At 34.7% G+C, this 24654-nt stretch overlaps 3 protein-coding genes across 3 annotated transcripts; all 3 read right to left on the bottom strand.

Annotated features, from left to right (window-relative positions):
- Positions 1–718: 718 nt before the first annotated feature.
- Positions 719–8359, bottom strand: LOC120344725 (glutamine-dependent NAD(+) synthetase-like). The gene is made up of 14 exons (XM_039414037.2): positions 8097–8359; positions 7581–7736; positions 6922–7015; positions 6317–6497; positions 5998–6207; positions 5704–5838; positions 4698–4851; positions 3998–4145; positions 3397–3571; positions 2871–2990; positions 2315–2460; positions 1795–1913; positions 1208–1365; positions 719–874 (listed from the first exon to the last, which is right to left on the bottom strand). Exons 1-14 carry the CDS (start codon positions 8298–8300, stop codon positions 820–822), a joined length of 2055 nt encoding a protein of 684 aa, XP_039269971.2. The 5' UTR covers positions 8301–8359; the 3' UTR covers positions 719–819.
- A 1955-nt stretch (positions 8360–10314) lies between these two features.
- LOC120344256 (pseudouridylate synthase 7 homolog) lies at positions 10315–12212 on the bottom strand. The gene has a single exon (XM_039413377.2). The coding sequence runs from the start codon at positions 12210–12212 to the stop codon at positions 10386–10388; it is 1827 nt and encodes a 608-aa protein (XP_039269311.2). The 3' UTR covers positions 10315–10385.
- Positions 12213–12235: 23 nt separating this feature from the next.
- LOC120344255 (glutamine-dependent NAD(+) synthetase-like) lies at positions 12236–24647 on the bottom strand. Its single transcript, XM_078112469.1, has 14 exons — positions 24312–24647; positions 23952–24107; positions 23631–23724; positions 22707–22887; positions 22033–22242; positions 20269–20403; positions 19718–19871; positions 19142–19289; positions 18337–18529; positions 17316–17432; positions 16350–16507; positions 15404–15555; positions 14056–14213; positions 12236–13612 (listed from the first exon to the last, which is right to left on the bottom strand). Exons 1-14 carry the CDS (start codon positions 24513–24515, stop codon positions 13564–13566), a joined length of 2109 nt encoding a protein of 702 aa, XP_077968595.1. The 5' UTR covers positions 24516–24647; the 3' UTR covers positions 12236–13563.
- Between the last annotated feature and the right edge of the window lie 7 nt (positions 24648–24654).

The raw sequence follows: 24654 nt of genomic DNA, 5'->3' as shown, positions 1-24654 counted from the left end.
TGTGTGAACTAAGCAGCATGCAAAGCGTCGGAAATTTGCCGTCGGACATCGCGAGAAAATTTGGAATTAACCAGAACCGGTGGGGAACTGTCCTACAATGGAAGTCATGTTAGATGTCCGTAAGCCATGGTTTTACATCGTTTGAAGCCATGGTTTGAACGTTCAGTAATAAATGCAATGTTACCGGTACCTTTCTGAATTCAAAACCTAAACTTTTCTCCTCACACTTTTGGGAAGCTGGCTCCATCCACAAAATTCTACATTCAATCGGTAGGCATGTTCTCAAATTGTTTTCGTTATAACCGCGCGACGGCATGTCTTGGAATCTACGTTGGGTTAGCGCCCTCGAGCTTCCTGAACAGTCACTAATATATCAGTTAGGTAGGCTACTGACTAATCAAGAAGGTCTAGCTCATCATCAAACCAGCCAATTACTGCGTAGTTTTCAGGGAGAATTCAACATGTTTTTATTTGTGAGAGGAATGCCGAACTTCTGAGGATCGATACCGTAAACAGAGTAGAAGGTCGAGGTTTGTATGCCAATTTATCCGCTATATTTCAAAAATCTAGCTCTATAACAGAAGAGATTTTACACTACTCGAAATTACAATCTTTGAATTATTTTATTATCCGAGGTAATATATTCTCGATCTTGAAAATAGTACACCCTTTTTTGCCATGCATTAATTGGGCATCCAATTTCGTGACGAACAAATGATAATACAATTTGACTGTCCTTTGAATTAAATTGCACAAAAAAATGCATTCGGAATATTTTGAAATTGATTAAAGTGTATTATACAACAATAAAATCCTCAATTATTCATCTTTATTTTGCTCATCTTCCAAAATTTTGAGAGCCTCGTCAATTTTTCTGAATAGAAGATAATTAGTGAATTCGTGCAATAATAATATCTTTCTTTCACATGAATACGCTGTTAATAAAATAAGACTACCAATCTCACATCGAATCTAAACCCAAATATGACTGGCAGTGTTAAGGTACATTTCCATAGGAGAGTAATATAGAAGATCTAAAAAAAAGAAGATTTTGTCCAAAGAAATCGATTCCCGTGTAAGTTAACATCAAATTGGAGCATGAGCTTGTGCAACCGACCGCTCTTTCCTCGTTCAATTGGGCGTAATAGGTTATATTATATGTTATGATATACTCGTATATATATGTGTGTGTGTTTTGTGATTATACCTGTATTGCCATGTTAGGCTTGGTAAAGAAAATGGTCGAATGTCCAACCCGCTATCATCGGGATTATAGCTTTCAGCATTACATGATGGAGGCAGTGTTGTCATCTTATGACGATTTTCCCCATACGTATGAAAAAAAGTCTTGACCTTGTCAGCAATCTGTAAAATAGCAGAATTGAAACCTGATATTGTCAATTAGAACTAATAAATTCAAACTGAGAGCGTATTCATTGTTCCTGGTGCGACTCAGTTCAGCACACATCAGCTGCTTATAGCAATTGCTGATTTATGCTGGTGACTAGCTTTTATTTTCGTCAACAAATTCTTGCTTTCATGAAGTTACAAGTACTTACTTATCTGTCTTGTCACTTAATAGCCTACTTGTTGTGTTTTGTGGACAAGTTAATTGAAAACGAACGTGCGCTTATACTCGGTGTTGTTGGACTGAGGAGCAGAGGGCGTTCAGCCTTTCTGACGAAAACTATTGGGCATATCAAGTGGGATTCAAGATTCCTAAATTCATTCAAATTTGTGAAAAATTTCAGCCTCAATGATAGGCGATACCTTGCATAAGATTGTGATAATTACCTGGGATATTGAATATATTCCATTCCAAATGTCCATTAGTTTATAGAACATACTGTAAGGTCCACACATCGCTACTTTACGAAGTTTGCCGAGTAAAGAGATTTCACTGTAAGGTATACCTGTTTCGTCAACATTTTTTCAAAGTTAAAAAAAAGGATATGTTGAATTAGTGATTGGAGTGAAATATAACTATAGTTGCAAAAAAAAAATCTCTGATTACATTATTCCACGAGAAGATTGGTAGGCCGATAGGTAGAGTGATCCAGATAGCGATTGATTTATATGGATTTTTCTGCCTTCCAAATCCATGCATGTCGTAAAATTAAACAGTAAATTATTATCAATCCCCTTTTCCAACCAAGACGGGAGCCAACTTATCTTCTTTATTTTCGCCAAAAAAATTGTATTGAGAATATTGGAAATTGTAATAAATTGAAGAGCAAAACAATAAAAAATAAATAAATATTTGGATACAATTATCGCGAGTCGCTACTCCTATTAGGTATTATTTGAGTATTACCTTCAATAGTACAACAATTAGTCGTATCCGGAATATTTTTCAAGACAGGAAGATTGAATTCATCAGTTGCATATTTTATAAATGAATGTAAATGTTCTCTACTTATTCCCCCGATTGGGTTCAGATCACCACTCGAATTGCCATACCTGATAAGTGTTAATTCACCAATATATTATATATATATATTTAAGGACTTTTACTGCAATCGAAGAAATATTGAACTAACACTTATATGAAACGGTTGTTTTCTAGACTGCATAGGTATTATAAAAATTTTAGTTTATGTTCACTCGGAGGTTAGGTACACAAAAACAAACTTGAAATATCAGTAGTACTTTTATAGATATTATATTCATATATAATACGGTGGTGGCATCGGCTATGTTTTAACAACTAACTTTAGACGATATTCAAAATAAATTCAATTCTGATTTGGAAATTCTTTGTAACCGTTTCATCAATGAAATTTCCTATTTTCAAAAACAACTTTTCACATAGATATTATGGTGGTCGCAGTGGCTATGTTCTAGATCACAATCAAATACAAATGAATTACCTGACTATGTTTCCAATCAATGCATCATCTGTATTCGACGATCCCAACACCAATAATCCGGATCCTTGTTTATTCCTTGCCCACATCGATAAATGAGCTAATAAATACGTCATCAGCATCCTGAAAATTTCACTAATTCTATATAAACTAAAGATGAATATCGAGATGAACCTAATAATCTATTGCAATTCACTATCCCGGCATCTTGCAGATACCGGAGAGAGAAATAGTAGATTGGTTCAAACTAAGATAAGGTATAATATGAAGATTGTGAAATTGTGAACAATTACTGAATTCAAGGATTTAGCATTTCATAATTTTTTTGATAGTTTTTGAAAAATAAAAAAATATTTAATTTATTGTTAAAACAATCGTCACGAATATGCCAACCCATGAAAAACACTCTCGGAGTTATCATTTTTATTTATCACTAACTAATTATCATACAAGATAATTCTTTTTTCATATATACTCAGGAAATTTTTCGTTTAATTTTTCTGCATGGAAATAATGGCCGCTCCCATACCTGACACGATCTCGCAAATTTCGTACTGCAGTGTCTTCTGGACTTTTTCCATGATTTGGAAAGATAATAGAGCCAACTGTCAAGCATGCTTCAACAATTGAATTTATATTGATGATGTCGTGATGGTGAGAGCCAATAGATTTGGACAGTTTTGATACAAAAGATCGTGTATCATCTGGAGGAAAGTAAGAATTTTTGCATGACCGAAATATCGGTTAACGAAAAAAGAATTTTTTAAATTTCAACCTATTCCCATACCCGACATGGATTGGTGATCGGACGAGAGGTCGTGGTTTGCAATATGATTACTTCATCTTATCGACTATTTTATCCCAGGGATATATGAGATAAGCAAGGTACTCAGTGCTACTTGTATTCATTGCAAACCTGGTACCGCTATCAGTAACCTGAATGACTAATTTTACCAATACTTTGACTAATCTCCAGATTATATATGTATATATATATATCTTCTAATTATACAGTACATTAAATTGGAAAGTGTATACCTTTAAAACCGCAGACAAGCTATAAAACTATACTCAAACTGTAAAGAACTATTGGATATTACTAAAATATTAAAGTGTAGTTCGTCATTTACCTGACGAATTCTCATCAGCCAAAAAACAAGTAGTCAACAATTCCTGGCAAATTTCTTTGGCATTTTTGGGTGTAAATTCGGGTTTTTTGACTATCCTTCGTAATTCATCGAGAACATGTTGGTTGTCACTCTCAACAGCTTTTTGAACCTACATTAAAATTTGGTACAATATTATTTGAAAAATTATCGTCAGCTGTGAATAGTTTTCACGAAATTCACGGAGTCTGCAATGGTAAAGTAAAGTTGGGAGAGGGAGGGTTAATTTAAAGTTGGGAGAGTTAATTTACAATCTGCGATAAGGACGATCACAGCCATCGTGGCTCAAAAATTAATACGAAAAGGAAAACTGGCGGGAAAATAGAATACTAACATTATTAAGTTGTCGGCCACCGAAACAATCACGCAGACAAAAAATAATTAGCGATTATAACAAAAGTAATCAAGAAAATTCGTGCGGTTGTTGTCGATTTTCTTGGTATTTTAGTACTTTCAATGTTTAGTACTCGACTCCGGTTGTAGATTAGAACTATCCACGATTCGAATATTCGGTATTCGTTAAATATATTTAAAGTAATCGACTGGATAAATGTACAACCTAGCCACGACTCCAATCCTGTTAGATCACTTTTGAGTCAAAGTTTCAGAATTACAGAAAGAATTAAATCTTTGACATGTTATGTCTATGCATCGTTTCAATTACCTGAACACACATGGAATAAACAACACAAGCAACAGACGAACTGTCAACTTGGCCATCTAGAGCAAGAAAGAAGCCCGACATGGAACTACGTCGCAGATTATCCCACAACCAAACAGCAGGTCCAAGTGATATTTCTTCCTCGGGTGTGAGAAATCTGAAAAATTTTTCCATAATATAAAAACGGAAATGTTAGGCGACTATTGTTGTTATATTGTTCCTAAAATATGTGAATGAAATCTGTGTATGAAAGACTTGCTATAATTTTAATAACTATAATTTTGAAGAATGGAGGGCAAACAGCGGTTCAAAGTTGGATTCACATCGCTAAATTACAATGGCTGACGCTAACGGTAGTCAATCGATAGTTCTATCAACCAGAAATAGAATAAAAAGATTTTGATACCCATAAATATTCCTTGTGATACCCCTAACAATTTTAAGGCGAAAGTAATAAAAAAATGCTTCACGAGATGACATTGCTTGACTATAGGTGTTGAAAATTCCCATGTATGAAGAAATTTAAAGGGAAAATGTTTTCTATATTTGTGCGTATAACGTATATCTATAACGTATATTTGTGAACGAGCATCAAAATAAAAAATATAGATGCTCTAAGCAGAAGTTAGCCGGCTTTGAGAATCTCAACAATATGACACCTGACTTTAAAAATTGTAAAAATGATAAATTTTATTTGTCTCATTGATTGCTATAATTTTTAAAATTAAATGTGGTGTTTTCCAGATTTTGACTGTCGGTTTTTGATTTTATGGCGAATTTATAACGCAAATTGCGTTTATTAAAATGAGTGATCCCCAGCTAAATTATGTGGCCACGATGTGTCCCGCAAGCTAAAACAATTGTCCACTTCTGATTTAGAACATAGCCAATTGGAATTTAAGCTCAAATCTCGACCAATTTATTACTGATTATTATCAACATACCAATCATTAAATTGGTTGTTATATATTTTTGACTTCAATAAAAAGGCAACTGCAAGCATTCTCACCTTGTTTGGATTGGCTGAGAGCACTTTGGAGTAAGTAACAATTTTTCGTCGTCCAATGACACCGAAAAATCTAGATATACTCGAGGATAAGGTATTGAAAAGCTTCCTTGATAAGCAACAGCAGTTATTTTTGCTCTGTAAGTAAAATAAGTGGTATAAATATAGTATAAATATTTTCTATCAGGGTACGCAACTGTATCAGTACGATCAGTAGTCATCAAACCTTCAAATATAAATTTATTCAAGCTAGTTAAAATAGGTAATAATGACATTTTCCAAAACAATAATCTTTACCTATGAGTTCGTAAATCATCCAAGTCAACTGTTGCTGTAATGACTTCAGTTTCATTGAGAGAAAACTGGGCTCCCTGGGCCACTATTTCACCATTTGTTGCAATTATCGGTGTTCCATCGCAATAAGTACGGTCTCCATCACACCCAATCAAAGTTGAAAACATGTAAACCACTCCACAGCGATCGCTTGCTGCTTTTATTATGCTCAACCTCGAGTAAAATTGTACAATTATACAACAAAAACTAGGCATAAACTGGTTAATTTCAACCAATTACTTATTTGCAAATTTTATCATCAATTAGTATCTTATCTATTAACCTATTTTCCAAGCCTCCAATTTCCAAATGGCAGCCACTTCCATTAGTGATTATTTCACAGCCATCAAGGGACTGAAATATATGTGATGCATTTGGTGCCCACATATCAGCACATATCTCACTACCAATGCAGGTATCTAGGGTTTGTAATAGGCCATCGCCAATTGGTACTCTTGTCTGACCTGAAATATTGAAATACTTACGTTTAGTTAAAAAAAAATTGTATGTGCCTTATGGGATTATTCACTTTGAAGTTTTATACGATGGCGTTATCAAAATTAAAAATCGCGCATCGTGTGATGCTCCCGCGATCGCATTTCAGCTATTTCGGGATAAGCGAAGTCGGGAGGTTTGATAAGTTTGACTTGATAAGTTTGACTACAGGTTCCGGTACTGTAAACTATTTGGTACTACTTTTGGCTTTCGTGTCCATATCTTTGAGCATTCCTCTCATGTTTGGTAGTGCGCTACTTTTGTATACACTATAATTTTTATATGGTCAAATTAGGGTTGTTTAAACAAAAAGTTGGATAATAACATGGAACACAGTCCTCAAGCACAATCTACTCAAAATGAAAAAATTAGGCGAAAATTAAATTCAAATACCTGTAACATCCCTAAGTATCTTCGGCAATGTGAACTCTTCTACTGTCTGATGTTTAGTCCAGGGACAAAACCACCTGTGTTCTCTGAATACAGTCTGTTGATTATAAAAAGTATCAAGATTCAATCCAATCAGTTACATATGCACGCTCAACGCCAAGTTCCTCAATGTTTAAACTAAAAGCAGTAACAATGTTATTTTAAGAAATATAGTATGGCAATATTTATTCAGATATATATTGCCCTGTGGGAAACTGATTAGTTCATTTCATCATTCATTCAAATTTTGACTCAGGTTGATCGACATTTAACTGGAACCGGTATTTATCTGTTGAGAATGGTAAGACAACTTGATGTTTTATTTTTAGAAACTATGACCCCAATATTACCATACATCGCCTGATATTTTGACTCCGGGACTTCGGTATTTCAACTCCGACTCCGGGGAGTTTGAAAATACAACTCCGACCAAATGTCAATAAAACATGTCAATTTCTGACTTCATAGCCCTTTTCTTCGAGTATTTTATGCTTGGTTAGGTTAATGCCCTACCTTTCTTACCCTGACTTGTCTTCATCTTGCCCAATATAAACAGAATCAACGAAAGCAGATCAGAAAAATAGTGCGGACCAATAACAGAATTGCACTAAACATTATCTCACTGTATTTGCCATTGCCATTTTTGGTCTGATGAGAAGAATATTCTCGTACATAAATATAATTCTGCAGTTGTATCTGACGTTTTTATGAAGAATTGGCATTCCAACATCACAAATCATTGTCTTGGATTCTTCTCGCTCAAGTAACTTAGCAAGAACCTGCAAAAACGAATACACCGATATGTAGGCTACACAGTTTTTGTGAAAGAGACCTTTAAAGGCAGAAATATAAAACCAAAACTTCTGCATAGCAAACAAAATGAACACAGCAATTCTGTGTAACCTCACTGACATGAATCTATCTTAACTGGTATGAAGTCCATGCATCTTTAATAACAAACTGGTTAACTCTTCTTATACCAGACGTAGACTGACAACAGCATAAGAAAGAGACCGTCTTTCTATTGACAAATATAAACTCCTTATAATTGTAGTCATAGATCTTGCTAAGACAAGATTCAAAACGAGGTTTACGGCCCATAGAAATTACGCAAAAATTCAATAGTTAACTTATGGTACCTCAAAACAATGCTGCATTGTGTCACCTTCATAAAAATGATCACCGCATCCATACCCGGGAATTTCTAGTTCTGGTCCAAGTCGATAAGAAGAACCCTTTTCATGGGCTTTTTCAAAGCTCTTCACAATTCTTGTATAGTTTCCTTCAAAGTCCAAACTCCATTGATTAAGGCAACAGGAAGACAACGTAATTTTTCTCACCATTTTAGTGGCTAAGCATTTGTTATAAAATTATGTAATGTGGCTATGAAATAGTAAACGTTCATTTACAAGAGAACAGCGTGGACAAAAAAGATAAGTTCCATATTTTCTCAATACGGACCGTATCCGTATATATCGACATCCACAACTCATCTGTGATTACGGCTTTGCAAAAATATCATCACCAATAAATCAAAATTTGTCCATCAAAATAATAAGGTTAGTAGGTACCGTAGGTAAGTTCATTTCAAACAATCTTAACTTCACAAATACTATGTGCAAATGGTATAGGTCAATAATACTCGTACTACGCGATGCTAACTCAGGCTCGTGCTCAAAATTTCAGAACCCATAAAGTTTCATTTTCGAGAAATATTGCCGTCTTATACCAATTCCTCAATCCTCAAATTTCTATCGCTAAATAAAGAACACTTGACCTTAGACTTAGGTTTATCTGAGCTTACCAAGCAGACCATGTATGCGTCGTCACAAAATGCTGCTAGCCAGTTTTGCAATCAACGTCAAAGCATAAATAGTGATTGTATAGAATGCGTCCTGTAGAATACTTTTGCCGCGAATAAACATGACATGAGACTTGCAGACGAGGCATTTCCGCGTAAGCTCCGCTTGTCTGTGGGAAATCCGCTCCAATACGCAATGGAGTTTACTATCTTAAAATGGGTTAGCCTGATCAATTACGGGCCGTCATGGTTTGATGCGTGTTTTCCCACATAATTGTTTTTCTGGGTATGGAAGGTCGTTATTTTTGTTAGTGAAGTTCTGGCCCAAGCTTAATTTATCTAGGTTTGAATTTTTTGATTAACTGTTTGGGTGTGTGCGCCGACTGGTGTGTGTGTTGGTAAAATCCTTGTTCTGTCTATATATTATAATGTACAGTTAAAACAAATTAAGCGACTATAAAATCGAAGATATGAAACCATGGGGGTAAAACGGTTTAATAACTAACTCCTGAACTTGATGTTAGGCTAACTCTAACAGTTAGACGAAAGAGTTTAACCCAGTTAATCAACCCATTTAGGAAAGGATTTACATATTCATCCCGCGGAGAGAGAATATGATCTGACGGCTTGATCATATGGCGAACCACGCACGGCCTCCCAACCGACTACTAGTCCATGTCGGGTATGGGATCGCTTAGCCCAGGGGTTCTCAACCTGGGGTTCGCGAACCCCCAGGGGTTCACGAGAAGATTTCCAGGGGTACTTGGGTGGCAGTCGAGTTTTGGTGTGTTGCTGTTTTTTAATATCCTTTATTACTACTAAAATAAAATGCGTGCCCATTGAAGTGTAGATTTTTCCTGATCTTGCGTTGTTGTAGTTGTGACGTAACAAATTTTAAGAACTTATTAGTGTGGCGAAGGGCAATAATATCAACGCAAAGATTTAATTCAGTTACATCTGGTCAATAAATTGGTGTTGCAACAAATTGTTAGTCACTATATCACAGCTTTGTTCGGTGTCTGATTACGGGGGTTCGCGTTGATTTTTTCGTGACCCCCGGGGGGGGGGGGGGGGGATTTGACAGAAAAAAGGTTGAGAACCCCTGGCTTAGCCAGTTATTTGTTTCATATGCATGGACCAGATGGTAGATGAAGCCGTAACCGACCAGCGGTACGTGGACCGCCCTGCGGCTATGAGGAGTTCAGCAACCGTCTCGCAAACTCGAACCTGCAAACCTACGAAAGGTAGCCAAGCCTGTTCCTAACGCTTAGCACGATGCACCACAATCTACAATAACGGAGGTACACGATAAGAGCACCCTACGGAAGAACGACATAATTACCTGCAGGGCTAAAATTATATGGAGTGATAAATTTTGGTTAAGATTAAACCCAACCTAAAGCATTGAATATGGACCAGTCAATTGATAACTATTTCCATTCCCGCCTGGTCGATGACAGAACATGGTTCGCCACATGACTGAGCCATCTCATTCCCTTTCATCTCGTCAAGGACAAATATGAAAATTCCAACCTAACCTCACACAAACAGAAACATTGGTAGCTCAAAACCATTATTCGCAACTTAGAAAAATGACAGAACTCAATTACAGGCCACCATGTGACAATCAGTCGTTCTTAGTTTCCACTTCAACACTTCCATGATCATCGTTAAGTTTTTTTTGGGCAGATAAAGAGAGATCCGTTTTCATGAGTTCTCGTAACGCAACAGTAGCATAGCATGATGAAGGAAGGCTGAATTGTAATCTCATTGCTAGGAATTTCCCATCTGGCACATTTGCAGTCTCTTCAATATCATTCAATTTTTCAAGGTCAGTTTGCAGCAGGGGCACGGTGTAGTCATCATAACGAATGGTGTCATATTCTACACGCGATGGCAAGGTAACTATATTTCTGTATGCACCAGGTAAAGAATAATCTTTCACTTTATGCACCATGTGTATATCTATATTGATATCATCCTTGAGCATGATTTCTTGATACCAATTTTTGACAACATTTTCAGGGTACTTAACATCATGTCCTGGGAGGGGCAATAAAACATCTTCAATTTTGAAATGTTCCAAGTCTTTTTCTGTGAGAAATTTTATATCTTCCGATGAGCATTTTATTGAATTTACGTCATCCTCTACAGAGATTATTTCAGAACGAAGTTTCTTTACTGGAGGCTCATCTTTATCGCCATTAGAAGAAATTCTGTTTTCATACACATCAGCAAGAACAATATCTCCTGCTAATGGTTTAAATCCAAGCTCCTTAAAACGTTTACTGGCGACTTGATTCCATATATAACTTTGATAAGCATGAACATACATTTTTCTCATGTTTCGGGGTATCGTAGTAATCGCTTGTAGAAGTTGCGTTTTCCCGAATCTTTTAAGCCCTTGGAGTAAAATACCTTCAATTGAGCTTTTATACTTCAGGCATTTCAAAGCAGCATCTACATCACCAGACTCTAAATATTCCTTGAGTGCTTTATTAAGATTTATATCAGTTTCATCATCTCTCGGCTGCAGTAATAAATTGACAACTTCTTGCCATTTGCTTTTAAGTATTGCAATTCCGACCACATGAGTTGGGACGGATGTCGTGCCAAACCTCTGCAACCCAAAATAATTTATAAAACCATTTGTTGTGAATGACTCAAATGCGGTCGCAATATCTTTTTCAGATCCAGTGATGTTTCTTATAACAATAGTAAAGTGGTTTCCTCTTAATGATCCTAATTGCAAAGGCTTTGAACAGTATGAAAAATTTCCAACTTTTATGTTTGTTTTTAGTTTATTCAATCCACGTAGCCTTTCAGGTGCAACTGGGGCAGTGACAAGTTGTGCTGTGACAGCTCTTTTATCCTTAGTGCCAGCATATTGAAAACCATTTGCCTTGTGCAAATGAAGACATTTAGCCATTTGACTTATAGCAGACATAGTTCCAATGTTTCGTTTGAATAATACGAACTTACACAGTTGCTTTCGAGGATAAAGTCTCTTTTTATTTTGACCTCTGCTATTTTCGGTCGCTCTTGTCACTTTGATTACTTTTTCTTCTTTGTCAGAATCATCAACAGTACGGCTTTCAAGTTGAGGATGGAGATAACGAATAGCTTGATGAATTTTAGCTCGTTCATCTTTCGAGGCACCGCCTTTAAGAAACACATGTTCAATTTCTTTGTTATCTACCAGAGAAAGAAGCTTCTCTTTGCCTTCATCTGATAATATATCAACAATTTCTTCTTTGTTTGTATTTTCTGGTTCTACTTTAACTTCATTTTTTGGTAAATTGCAGGTGACATCCGTGAGATGAACAACTTGATCATTTTCATCTATTTCATTCACCAAAAAATCTTGAAATCTCATTTTAATAATTCCACCAAATCCTTCATGTGGATTCAAATAACTCGTAATTCCTACATCAGTATCTTGTCTACAACTCATGATTGTAATTATAAGGTATTCAACTGGAAATAATAGGATTTAGACAAATCAAGTTTAAAAGTATTCCATCAACTATATCAAACTTGAGAATTACATGTATTCCAAGTTTAAAATGCAATTGTATAATTTCAATCATTAGGCAATGAAAAAAGATAAAATTTCAAATATTTGATTCTAAATGTAACGTTAGCAAAGTTTTCAGGAAAATCTTGTTTCAATTTGTACATAACTTTGACCTCTCAATGAAGTTTTCGCAATATTTATCGATTCCAAAATTTTTAACTCAGTTCTATGTAACGTGTATTTGAGATGGAATTAAATAAATTGAGAATTTCATTGTATCATATGAGAGAATAGATAATAGAATATTTTTGCAACAATCATAGAGCGAGCAAATGTCTTATAATATTTGTATATAGTATTTCATCAGTAACATCCGAAGTGAGACAGTTGGTCAGTGGGCTACAGGCAAATGATCTGAGCTGGCAGAATACCGTAAAGGAGTGTACACTTTCAGTTTATCATGCTACCAAGAAAATAGCTAAGTAGTGTACAATTCCATAAATCTTAAAATTTTGTCAAGTATTTAAAACTAATATGAAATTAGTGCTAAGTAAATAAAAGAAATAACGCTTATATTGGAGATACAAACTGTTAGTGGATTGGCATACATCACTTTGATAAACTTTAAAATTCCACTGTTGTGAGATTTCACAATGATATACAGTAACTACATCATTAAGATTGATAGGCCACTAAAATGGATATGGTTCACAAAGGAGAAGTTACAATGTAAGCCTAGCTTAAGGTGACAAAATAGCAATTAGACTCAGATTTTCCCAAGAATTCCAGTGTAAACTTGATCACAAAAAATGTTCCTCCACAACAAAAGATACATTTCTCATTAGTATGAAATATTTATTTAATAGCGGCACAATGCTGAAATGTGCTCGAAATAATAAAAAAAATATTGAAGAATAGATTTGATAATTGTTAGTAAAAAAATAAACATTGATTCAAAAAATCATAAAATCTAAGGCTATGCGGTATGGATAAATATTAGATTATAACATTCGCGAATTCGCGAGCAATAAACCTACTTAACAAGCATAAATAGAAAATTGTACAATTCATTTGAAACTGTCAGAATTTAGAAAACTCAATGGATCACAAAATTGACCCCAAACGAGTTAAATCGTAAATGTTCATGAAACAATACATTTCCAGACACAAATCATAAATTCAAAGTTTAATGAACTAGAGATGCCATCATTAGTTTGTGGATTCGGAAAACCAGTTAGCACCAATAGTATTTTTAAAGTCATCTTAAGTTGATCTGAACAGTTGGCATTCATTTTCTTTCGCTTCTCTCTAGAATTTTAACTGACTCGTCAATTTTCCTGTAACAGAAGAAAGGCGTTATAATGTCAAACACAAAGAATAAAATTGAGTACAAGTAGGAAATCCTTGAAATGTTTTTATAAGTTGGAAAATTTGAATAAGTGAACTCAGCATTCAAGTGAACCCACAAAACCTATACAGTGACTCTTGAATCCAGGCCGATGCCCCCGAAGGAAATTTCAAGTCTGACTCCAACTCCAAACCTCCGAAAAAAAACTAATTTTGATAACAAAACTTCAGACTTTTAAGAGCCCTACTTAATTAACCTACCCTAACTTAATTTTGTTCCTAGAAAAAAGCTTTTTCTGCAGCATATTTGACTTTGATTATCACCAAGTCTGAATTTTAAACCTTGATCACGAAAAAATAAAACTAAACCGATATGTTAAGAGACCAACAGTATAGTCACAGCTAGTTTTTTACATGAAATGAAAAGCCTCACCTATATTGCCATGTTAATCTTGGATATAAGAACTGTCGTAGATCAAATCTGTTATCATCCGGACTATAATTTTCGGCATGATACGACGGAGTTAAAGTAGTCATCTTATGTCGATTTATGCCGTATGAATGAAAGAAGTGTTTGACTTTCGCTGCAACCTGTTGATGCATTATTGAAAATGAAAACTATATTGACGAAACAGGTGAAATGCCACTGTTCTTCAATAGTAATACAAACCTAATGATAAATTGCCAAAACTTGGCGACTTGTTCTTTTTGGGGTCATTTAGGCAATTTTGGAGTTAAAAACTTGAATTATTTGAAAATACATCCATACCATAGGTCAGGGGTGGGCACAATTTTTTAGTATAAGAGCCGCATGATGCAAGTCAGAACTTTGAAAGAGCCGCAGAATTTGTGAATTTATTAATATTATCGAAATACCATGAACAGAAAAGAAATTCACACAAGAGTCTAATAACAATAAATAGATAAACAAGGCAGCTATACTCAAATATATGCACAATTTGAGCACATTTAATTTGTGTTTCCTTATAGCTGATTTACGAGGGTAGTCTCGTAAGAGGTTTTCATGATTCGTTCCATGGTGCTGTTTAACATTGATGACTTTATTCTGACTTAGTAGCTTATGACAGATTAAACACAAAGGTTTATTCTCAAGACTGGTAAATGCGTATTCTTCTTCCCATTCTGACTTGACAACTCTGTTTTCATCTTCGTACTTTCGTTATTTAATTGAGGACATATCGCACAGTAACTTTTTAGACTAACTAACCGCAATCAAGCTGCAATACCGCTGACTCATCAATAAACATTGACGATTGTGACGAAAGATTTGCTGACTTGACTGGCTTAAATTCAAAATTCATCGCTACAGCGATTTTCATACTAAAACATAATTTGTCCTAATCATTGACGAAGACTTCTTTACGACTTTTATTAAATCAAAAGAGTTTACATTAAAGTTTTTCTCTTAGTTGAAATTTGGATAATAATTTATGTTAGCGAGAAGAGCCGCACAAAAAGTCTGGCGAGCCGCATGCGGCTCGCGAGTCGCAGTGTGCCCACCCGTGCCCATAGGTATTAAATTTTTTATAGTGTACATTCTATTCATGTCCATTCCATGGGGTATGCGCATATTTAGAGATAAGGTAATTTTCGATACGACTCATTCTCAATTAAGTCTATATGCTGGGTATACTCAATATGTAAGTTTATACTTTGTTGTACTATTTTTGCAACAAAGTGAAATCTATATGAATCAATCTGGTGATAACAGAATAAATAGTTAAATAAGTTCAACTGTTTAAATGATAACATTAACTTACTTGAGATGGAGAATGAAGGCCTTCCCACATGTGTAATAGCTTGCAGAACATACTATATGGACCACAAGCAGCTATTTTTCTCAATTTACCATAGATTGATAATTCATCATATGTCATCCCCATATCCTGTTCATCAGTTTGTACTAGCTCCCCTTGAAATGAGAAGAAATATTTACATTCTTTCCATTGAACTGACATGGCACTAAGTTTATATTTATCTCGAAGAGAGAACATTTGATGGAAATGTTTAAATCACTTATCAACAAAGGGGTGACCCTCAAAATCTAATACAGGTCACTTAGTCACATATTCTAGAGAGAACAATAACTTTTGTGCAGAGAGTTCTAGATTACTGAAGATTTTGGTTACAAATAGATTTTCTTCTTTTTCGCATAAGTACCGGTGAATAAAAAATTTATGAGTTCTGTTTTTGGAGTCACCCTGAATATGTCAAACCAAACCAGTTATTGGTTCAGGTCCAAGGATAGGTAACAAGGTCAAAGTTTATGTAACGGAAAGGTTGAGAGAAGTTTAAAAGAATACAACTTACAAGAACCATTCAAAGCTACATTTAATTTTCTACAAACAATGATTTCAGCAAAGGGTAATTAATCACTGTCAATTCAATCGTATTCAAATTGCTTTAATACAGCATATTTTATATGACATCTTTACATGGTTGTCACTCTCGACTAGGCTTGCACATGCAGCTACTGGTATAATAATTGAAAAGCTAATAAAAAATCTGGAATCTGATCGTTTCCACATTGCCTACACAATTTATTTTACCCTGCGTGAAGTGGTGGTTGTCATGGTAATTCAACCAGATATTTTCAACCTAAGATGCAAAATTAATGCATAATGGCTCGCCAACAATTATCAAATAATTTTATATATATTTGTTTCACTTATCATTGAATACATTTTGATGAAGATATTATTTTACCTTCTAAAAGTGGTTCGAGTTCTGCAGTTGGTGGTGCTTCTATCACTTCCTTCAATGGTGGAATGTTAAAATTGTCAATTGCATATCTTATAAACGATCTCAAATCTGTTTTACTGATTCCTCCAATAGGATTGAGATCAGCACTTGAACAGTCATACCTTTGAATTGAAAAGAAGACTATGTGACTAGGATTCCTTGTTCAATTATAACAAGAGAGCAATGCTTAAATATATGGACATAAAAATCTACTGACGGCGCTCCAGGAGGGTGTGTACCAATATGGAGGTAATTAATTTTGCTCGCCTACTTTACATCAAGTTGTGTAAAGGGATTGAAACCTATGGGCAGGGGGTATATTCATGTGGCTAACACAGACAGTCCACAAAATGGCTATAGAACTAAAATAAGAAAAATCTGTATAAAATTATGGCCTAACCTGGTACACACACTACGGGAGTACCACATTGACTAACCGCAGTACTAGTAGTCTATATAACCTATACAGAAATCAATCAAAGCCTATAAACCAGTATCAGTGGTTCCCAAAGTTGATGACCGGAGACCAAAATTAGAAGTGGAAGGATATTAACGGGCTGAGAAAGGGAAGCGCCTCAAGGGGCCAGTACCGGTACGTACAATTTAGATACAGGTATAATTAAATTGTTACGAATATACACATGCTTTCAAACTGTGATAATGGCGTGACAATTAGCGGTATCTAGAACGCAAAAAGGTAGAAAAATAATGTGCTCAACTATTTCACTCAAGATCGCTAAACAGGCCGTAATTGGCCGGCGGTCCGCGATATGAAAACCACTGCTTCAAATCAAAATAACTAAAAACAAGGTTCACCAAAGTAGCGATTAAAATCGTTATTGGTAGGCCAGAACATAGCATTGAGCACCAGCTTTTGAGTTGTTTATCTTTATGACGTATAAGATTGTATAACACAAAAAAACAGCATACTTTGTAAAGTATCCTCTCAATGCTTCATCGACATTTGCTGAACCAAGCACCAACAGACCACCTGGTTTATTTCTCACCCACATTGATAGATGTGCAAAAAGGTAAGCCATCACCATCCTGAAAACATCAAGATCATAATGACGGATTTGTATAAAACTAGAAAATGAAAAAAAATGAAACAATTCACCAAAATTTAAAACTCTCTAGTCCACAGGTTCTCAACCAGTGGTCCATGGCCCACTTCTGGGCCACAGAAATAATTTTCAGGTGAGCCACAAACCTATTAAAAATTGCTTGAGTTACTGATAAATTCGTTAAATTTGATTGAATGATGATGCTGTTTTTTTTTTGCTACGGAGTTGTAATTCTCATTTTAATTATTAAAGTGGAAGTGTCTATCTGTTGGAAAATAATTTTATTTATAGTTTTTACCCTTGCATGAGAAAGTTTCTGGAGCACAGAAAATTTTTTGTGCAACGAAAGTGTGCCACAAAAGAAAAAAGCTTGAGAACTACTGCTCTAGTCTCTACACACTGGATGAGGAGTCAGAGTCTAGAGAATAGCAGTTTGGCATGTTTTAATAGATAATGGAGCTCGGAAATAGTCATAAGTCAGGTGTCGAGGACAGCTATTTGGACTTTTAGTGGTGACAATCGTGTCCAATTTCAGACATAAACACAAAGCATTAAGTACACTAGGCATTCCTAACTGACAATTGGAGAAAGCTTGAATCCACCAAAGTTATTTGTTATCAAAAATTTGGTTTTCTCAAGTTTGAAATTGAAGCCAACATTTTTCAAGATAAAACTGGAACCAGAGACAAGAGTCAAACTATTAGTTAGCCCAGAGTTGAGAATCATTTTGAAACTGGCTCAAGTTTAGAAGTTTGGTGTCAATAATCAATATGCCTCCACAGCCATGCCATCCTATCCTAGATTAAATGAATGGCATTCAAACATGCCAATCTTTGTTTCTATCATCGAAAGGCTGTTTAGTTAATTTTGTATTTTGTATTATATACCTGGTTCTTGCTTGAACATTCTGCAAAGCAATGTTTTCTCTGTCTGTTCCACCATTCACTCTGAATTTTGGTATAAAACCAGTTACGGATGTGAAGACCATGATGCATGCATTTACTACGGCATCAACGTTAATATTGTAATGATACGAACCAATGCATTTTGCAAGACCAGACGCACGAGAACGAGTTTCCACTGAAATAATACAAATGGTCTCGTTATCACAGAAAAGAGCAAAGTGACATTTTGCAGGACCATACAGCTGGAACAATGAAAACACATCTGGAAAAATACTCAGATTCTCACTAACTAAAACTATCGGAGTAATATTGTATTAGAGTTTGATAGGGCAAAAAAACGCACAGGTTTCCTAGGTGACAAGCAGGAGAAGGCAACGATAATACTCCACGAGTCCACGTTCACAGTAATATTGAAATAGCTCAATTCTGATTGTTTCATTATCATATCAAATTTAACCATTTAATAATCATGGGGCAACACTCATTGCCATAATATAAAAAAATTACAACAACAAAATCTAATTTATTCATGATTTGTGTGCACTTCACCATGCTCAATGAGTTTCGATTCATCAATTAAACAAGATCAGAATAAGATATTTTCAATCATGAAAAGAAGGAAACCTAATAGACAGCCTATCATATGGCGGACTAGTCGGGTATGGAAATATTTAACCAATGTATTATGAGAGACTAAATTATGGGCAGAATGCCAGAGCCATCCGGTAATAGTAAGAAGCACAGAGATTTTTCTGCACAAAACTATTCTCCATTATACTCAACTCACCTGAAGAATTTTCAGTAGCCATATAACAAGTTGTAAAAAGTTGTTGACAAATTTCTTGGGGATTCTTTGGTAAAAATTCTGGTTGGTTTGTTATTCTTCTCAACTCGTTTAAAACATGTTTATTACAATTTTCAATGGCTTTGTGCACCTGAAATGATACAAGTAAGATTTATATTTTAAAATTTTGACAAAACAAAGTCAAGTAAAAGCATTCATAATAAATTATTCGCAACTACAAACATATATCAGTTGAAATTAAAATTTTGAATAAAGCGATGTTAGTTTTCATTTATAAAATTTCACTCTCAAATTTTTCAACTCTGAGTAAAAAGAAAATTCCGCAGAAGTAGATTTCAGTAAGCCAGAAAATATAGTCGAACAACAAATATTTATTAACAATATTGACAATTTATTCATTTTCTATTATAGTTATTTGCTTTGTTTCTCCTAATAATTGGTTAACTATTTCCATACCCAACAAGGACTTTTAACAGGACGAAAGACTATATGAATAAGCCGTCTTATCGACTTTTCTCTCTCCCGGGATAAATATGAAAAACCTATCGTATCATTTACCTGAACACACATAGAAAAAACAATACAAGCAACAGATGAACTATCAACTCCTCCACTGAGAGGGAGAAAGAATCCAGACATGGAACTACGACGCAAGTAATCCCACAACCAACAAGCTGGTCCGAGTGCGATTTCTTCTTCCGGAGAGTGATATCTAATATTTAGAAATTTATATAAGTGGAAGCGATAACATAATGGTTAAAGCATTGGCTTCGGAGGTTTAAAATCACAAGTGTAAATCCCGTGCCCACTATGATCCAGAGTGTAATAAATCAAGTGAGCAATGTCTGACTGGAAAGATTCTGGTCCTTCCTTGTTCAGAATCGAAGAAACATAAAATTGTTCAAAACATCAATCTATTAATTAAATATGGACGTTTGGTCTTAACAATTCAGATGCCAAAACAATTTTTTTTCATCAAATTTGTCATTTTACCAATTCATAAAAATTTTCTCTGAGTAAAAAATCAAATAAATGATAAAATCCTAAAGAGCAAATTATTATCAAGATATAAACATTAATCAACATTAAACAAAGACAGTTATTATTACCTTACTCGAATTGGGGCAACAGAAGGAATAGCAATTGCAGAATGTTGGTCATCTGCTGACAAAGAAAAATCAACTCTAACTCTTGGATAAGGACTAGATTTTGTTGCTTGAATATTTCGACTCGATATTTCAGCCCTGTACACAGTAAAAATACATCGAAAGACCATTTGAAAATGATGATACTCTTTTATATACCGGTAAGTATATATAGGGTAAAAATATATTCAAAAAATGGAAAGGAATAATTGTTAGAATTTATAGCCTTTTCATAGATTTATTAGAAAGTAATAATATGTAAGAACAAATTCACTCATGAGCAAATAGACTAATATTTGCTAATAGAGCCCATATAGGAAGGTATTAAATTAGGTAAAATAACTTTGTGCTTTTTGCAAATAATGGCAGGCATACAAAGTTGTAATAAATGAGGTAAAAAAAATTTATTACACAGAGGAAAATTAAAAAACCGCTTATTAAGATAGGCTATACTGAGAACTGAGTTTCAAAATCGTAACCACTTTATGAACACTGTGGAAACTGCATTTATTATATAGTGATATGAGTATATTGGTATGGAACTTCAAACATACAGAACAGTAGAAACGTACATAATACCATCTTGAAGAAACTAGTTATTGTGATTTTATAAATCAAGTAAGCCAATTGTTCTATTAACATTGACAAAAATTAAAAAATGAAAAATTTCTTTACACTATCATTGCATTGTAACCTTAATTATGGTATAATAGATACTAATGTTCATGATAGCTACAAATTGAAAATATACTCAACCATACAATTCATCGTACACCCATCAATCACAAAAAACAACCGTTTTGTGTATTTATATCATCTAATTGTCAATGATAAATGAGACAGAAAATAGAATCAATCATTGGTTTAGCTCAATGGTCGAATAAGCAAGATAATTACTAACCACTGTCACATAACTAGATATCTTTGACTTGTAAATATCGCATATGAGGGATATTCGAAACAATAAAATGGGTAGCTATTCCCACCCCTGCTTCGCACTAATGTGTTTATGAAGCTGGGTATTGTGGGGTATCAGGGTTCCCCAACATTGGAAGTAATGGATCACCTTTTCATTTATTTTAATTCTAACTGCATCTTCTAATTCTCCATCCTATAACTACCTTCTAAAAAGCCATTCCCGATCTCGAAAGGTGAGTCCATATTTCACACTTGACTGGTGTAGCTATTTCCCTTTCCCTCAAGGTATATATGATAAACTATCATATAACCACTGGGCCATCAACCATTTTAAATAAAATAGAAAATTATTGAATCAGTTTTTGAATCGCCGGTTTTGCTGCCATCTTGCTTTATTTACTACCCACCCAAAGGTTGAGGTGAACGTGAATCCCTCATTTGTTTTCATTTAAGCCATATTTTTCCGAGTGAGTTGTTGATGAAACATGTTCTTATTGTGTGTGAACACTCAGCTAACTGTCCGAGTGATGGAATATGTGTTTACAGTAGTCTATGTGTCTGGTAAATATAGTTATATTGTATATTATAGTGAATAATCAAATACAATCCCATATCTTCCAGGTATCCAATATTCGGTTCAATTCAACAAAAATATTAGATTCACTTCGAAAAAAATATTTGATTTGATTCTGAAATCATCAGATATTCAAAAATGTCCAGCTCTAAGAACCATGAATATAAAATTATCAGGATATGCCAATGAAAGTTTTTTTGAAAAGATAAAATAACTAATAATCAACCAATACATACTTATAAGCTCTGATGTCCTCTAGGTCCACAGTTGCTGTGACAACTTCAATTTCATTGAGTGAAAATTGAGGTCCTAGTGCTACAATTTCACCGTTAACAACAATTACTGATGAACCATCATAATATAAACGATCTCCATCACAACCGATCTGGTTTGAGAACATGTATACTCCACCACATTTTGCAGAGGCTGATATGATGAGCTCCATTCTGAGTTGTATAACACAATAAAAATTAATCCCACAATTGCAATATAATATGTAGATAGTAGAGTTCTAATAAACATCACAAACCTAAATTACACTACATAGGTTTGCAAATTTGAATTCAGTTGAACTGATTATGTGCAAGGGGCGGATAGTTCCTCGACCTACTATACCTATGCATATTATAGATTAATAAACCTGTTGGCTATTTACAGACACGTGGACTGGTAATCATGCGTTAATAAGCTATGGAAAGGCCACAATATGATAATAGTATTTCTGGAATATTTTGATAAATTCATCCTATCATAGGTGGAAAATCTAGCTAGATTGTTATAAAGCTTGATTTGTCAATGGCAGTTTTATTTGAGTAAATTAGACATGAAAATAAACCATTGTTGATTCGAGTTCATTACTGCCGTAATATCTTATTATCTGGCATTTACTTCCCAAATGTACATCACATACCGCTTGTTCAACTTTCTTAATTGATGATGACTTCCACTTGCATTTACAATTATTTCACAACCATCCAATGACTGACTGATGTGAGATGAGTTTGGAGACCAAAGTTCTTCACATATTTCATTCCCAATACAAGTGTCGATTGTCGACAGAAGGCCATCTCCGAATGGAACTGACGTCTGACCTGAGACAAAATCAGTTCCTTTATACCCTTTTTTCATAGGAAACATAGAATTGTTTTTAAACCTTGTAAGCCTTTTTTCTATCCTGAAAGATGATGTGATTTTCCCACATGACAGGTTTTATTTTCATTCGGAAGAGGTAAGTCTTAATCAGCTAATTAGTAGTTATATTATGGTGAACAACCACCTTCCGTATGATTACCAGCCCAATTCTGATGTGGTAATGGCAAACCAGTTAATTTCTACAGATGGACTTGGACAATGGAGAAAGCTGGATGATGGAGGAAACCATATCCGCCAGAAGTTGTTAAAATTTCAATAATATTCTTCTCGCAAGTAGAGTAGTAGCATGCCATATTTAATTTTTTGAGCACCCTTGTATTGTGGGCTACCTTTATTAATAAAACACCACGACTTCCAAACATTATTATCAATTTCGTCACAATTGATTTGATATTTTATATTAAGGCAAATTTATTTATCACTATATTTAAACTGCATGATTTGTCATTTCTTGTCATTGTTGTAAACGGTTTGTCTGAATAAGTCTGACGAAATGTTACATAAATACATTGGTGTTAGTGTGCAGGACTCTTTGAATTGCATACAGTCATGTTTATTCCTGCTACAGCATCCATGCATTATACACATATGGATCCATTAGCATAAAGGCACAAGGGAAGGATAGGGAGTTAGTCTCGCGCAACATAACTAATAATAATTATTATCAGCAGTAGTATTTTACCTGTAATACTGCTTATTATCCTGGGTAAATAAAAATCTTCCACAACTTTGTGCTTAACCCATGGACAAAACCATCTGTATTCTCTGTAGTTATGCTGAAATATAATTCAGTCCATAAATCTCATAAAAACAGCAAGGTCAATAAAAATAAATGGGCAAATTTTCACTTGAATCAATTGCCCAAGTAGGTAGGTACCAATGTTCAGAATGAAAAAGCCCCGTAAAAATACATTTACAAAAATATATTTTGTTTGTCAATAAAATTTTACACAAAAATGAGTGAATAAGGTTCTTAAATTTTTACAATTAATTTCAATCTCACTTGATTTGCCAATTCCATTTTTGGTCTGATGAGAAGAATGTTCCTGTACATGAATATAACTCTGCAGTTGTATCTGACGTTTTTATGAAGAATTGGCATCCCAACATCACAAATCATTGTCTTGGATTCTTCTCGTTCAAGTAACTTTGCAAGAACCTGAAATTTAACATAATGAATAAACAAAAATGCATCGCCAATGTTTTAGTCGTAAATCATCACTACAACTGTCACTGTGACTAGACTTACAGCAGTAGCACTTACAGCAGACTTCTGGACTTGGAGGCACAGGATTCATGTTAAATTTAAATCACAGAATCAAGTAGGCTACAGGTAGCATTGCACAGAATCCAAAATTCTCACCTCAAAGCAATGCAGAATTGTGTCACTTTCATAAAAGTGATCTGCACATCCATAGCCACATATTTCAAGTTCAGATCCTGATCTATAGGCGGCACCTCTTCGATGAGATTCTTGAATGCTTTTTACGATTCTGTTATAATTTCCTTCAAAATCTAACGCCCACTGACCCATACCACAGACAGCCAATGTAACTTTTCTACCCATGCCCGTAGATCTAAGTACGATATCAAAGTGTTTTATTCCGAAATCAAACGAAGATCTCGGAGTACTGGAGTAACAAAAGAGGAACTCCAAAGACAGACAGAAGGCAGGAGCGACGGGTCGTATGCCTCATTAATAAACG

The sequence above is a fragment of the Styela clava genome, chromosome 5, assembly GCF_964204865.1.
Source record: "Styela clava chromosome 5, kaStyClav1.hap1.2, whole genome shotgun sequence".
Classification (NCBI taxonomy): domain Eukaryota; kingdom Metazoa; phylum Chordata; class Ascidiacea; order Stolidobranchia; family Styelidae; genus Styela; species Styela clava.
Note: the sequence above shows the minus strand (reverse complement) of the source record. Positions and strands in the feature narration are given on the sequence as shown.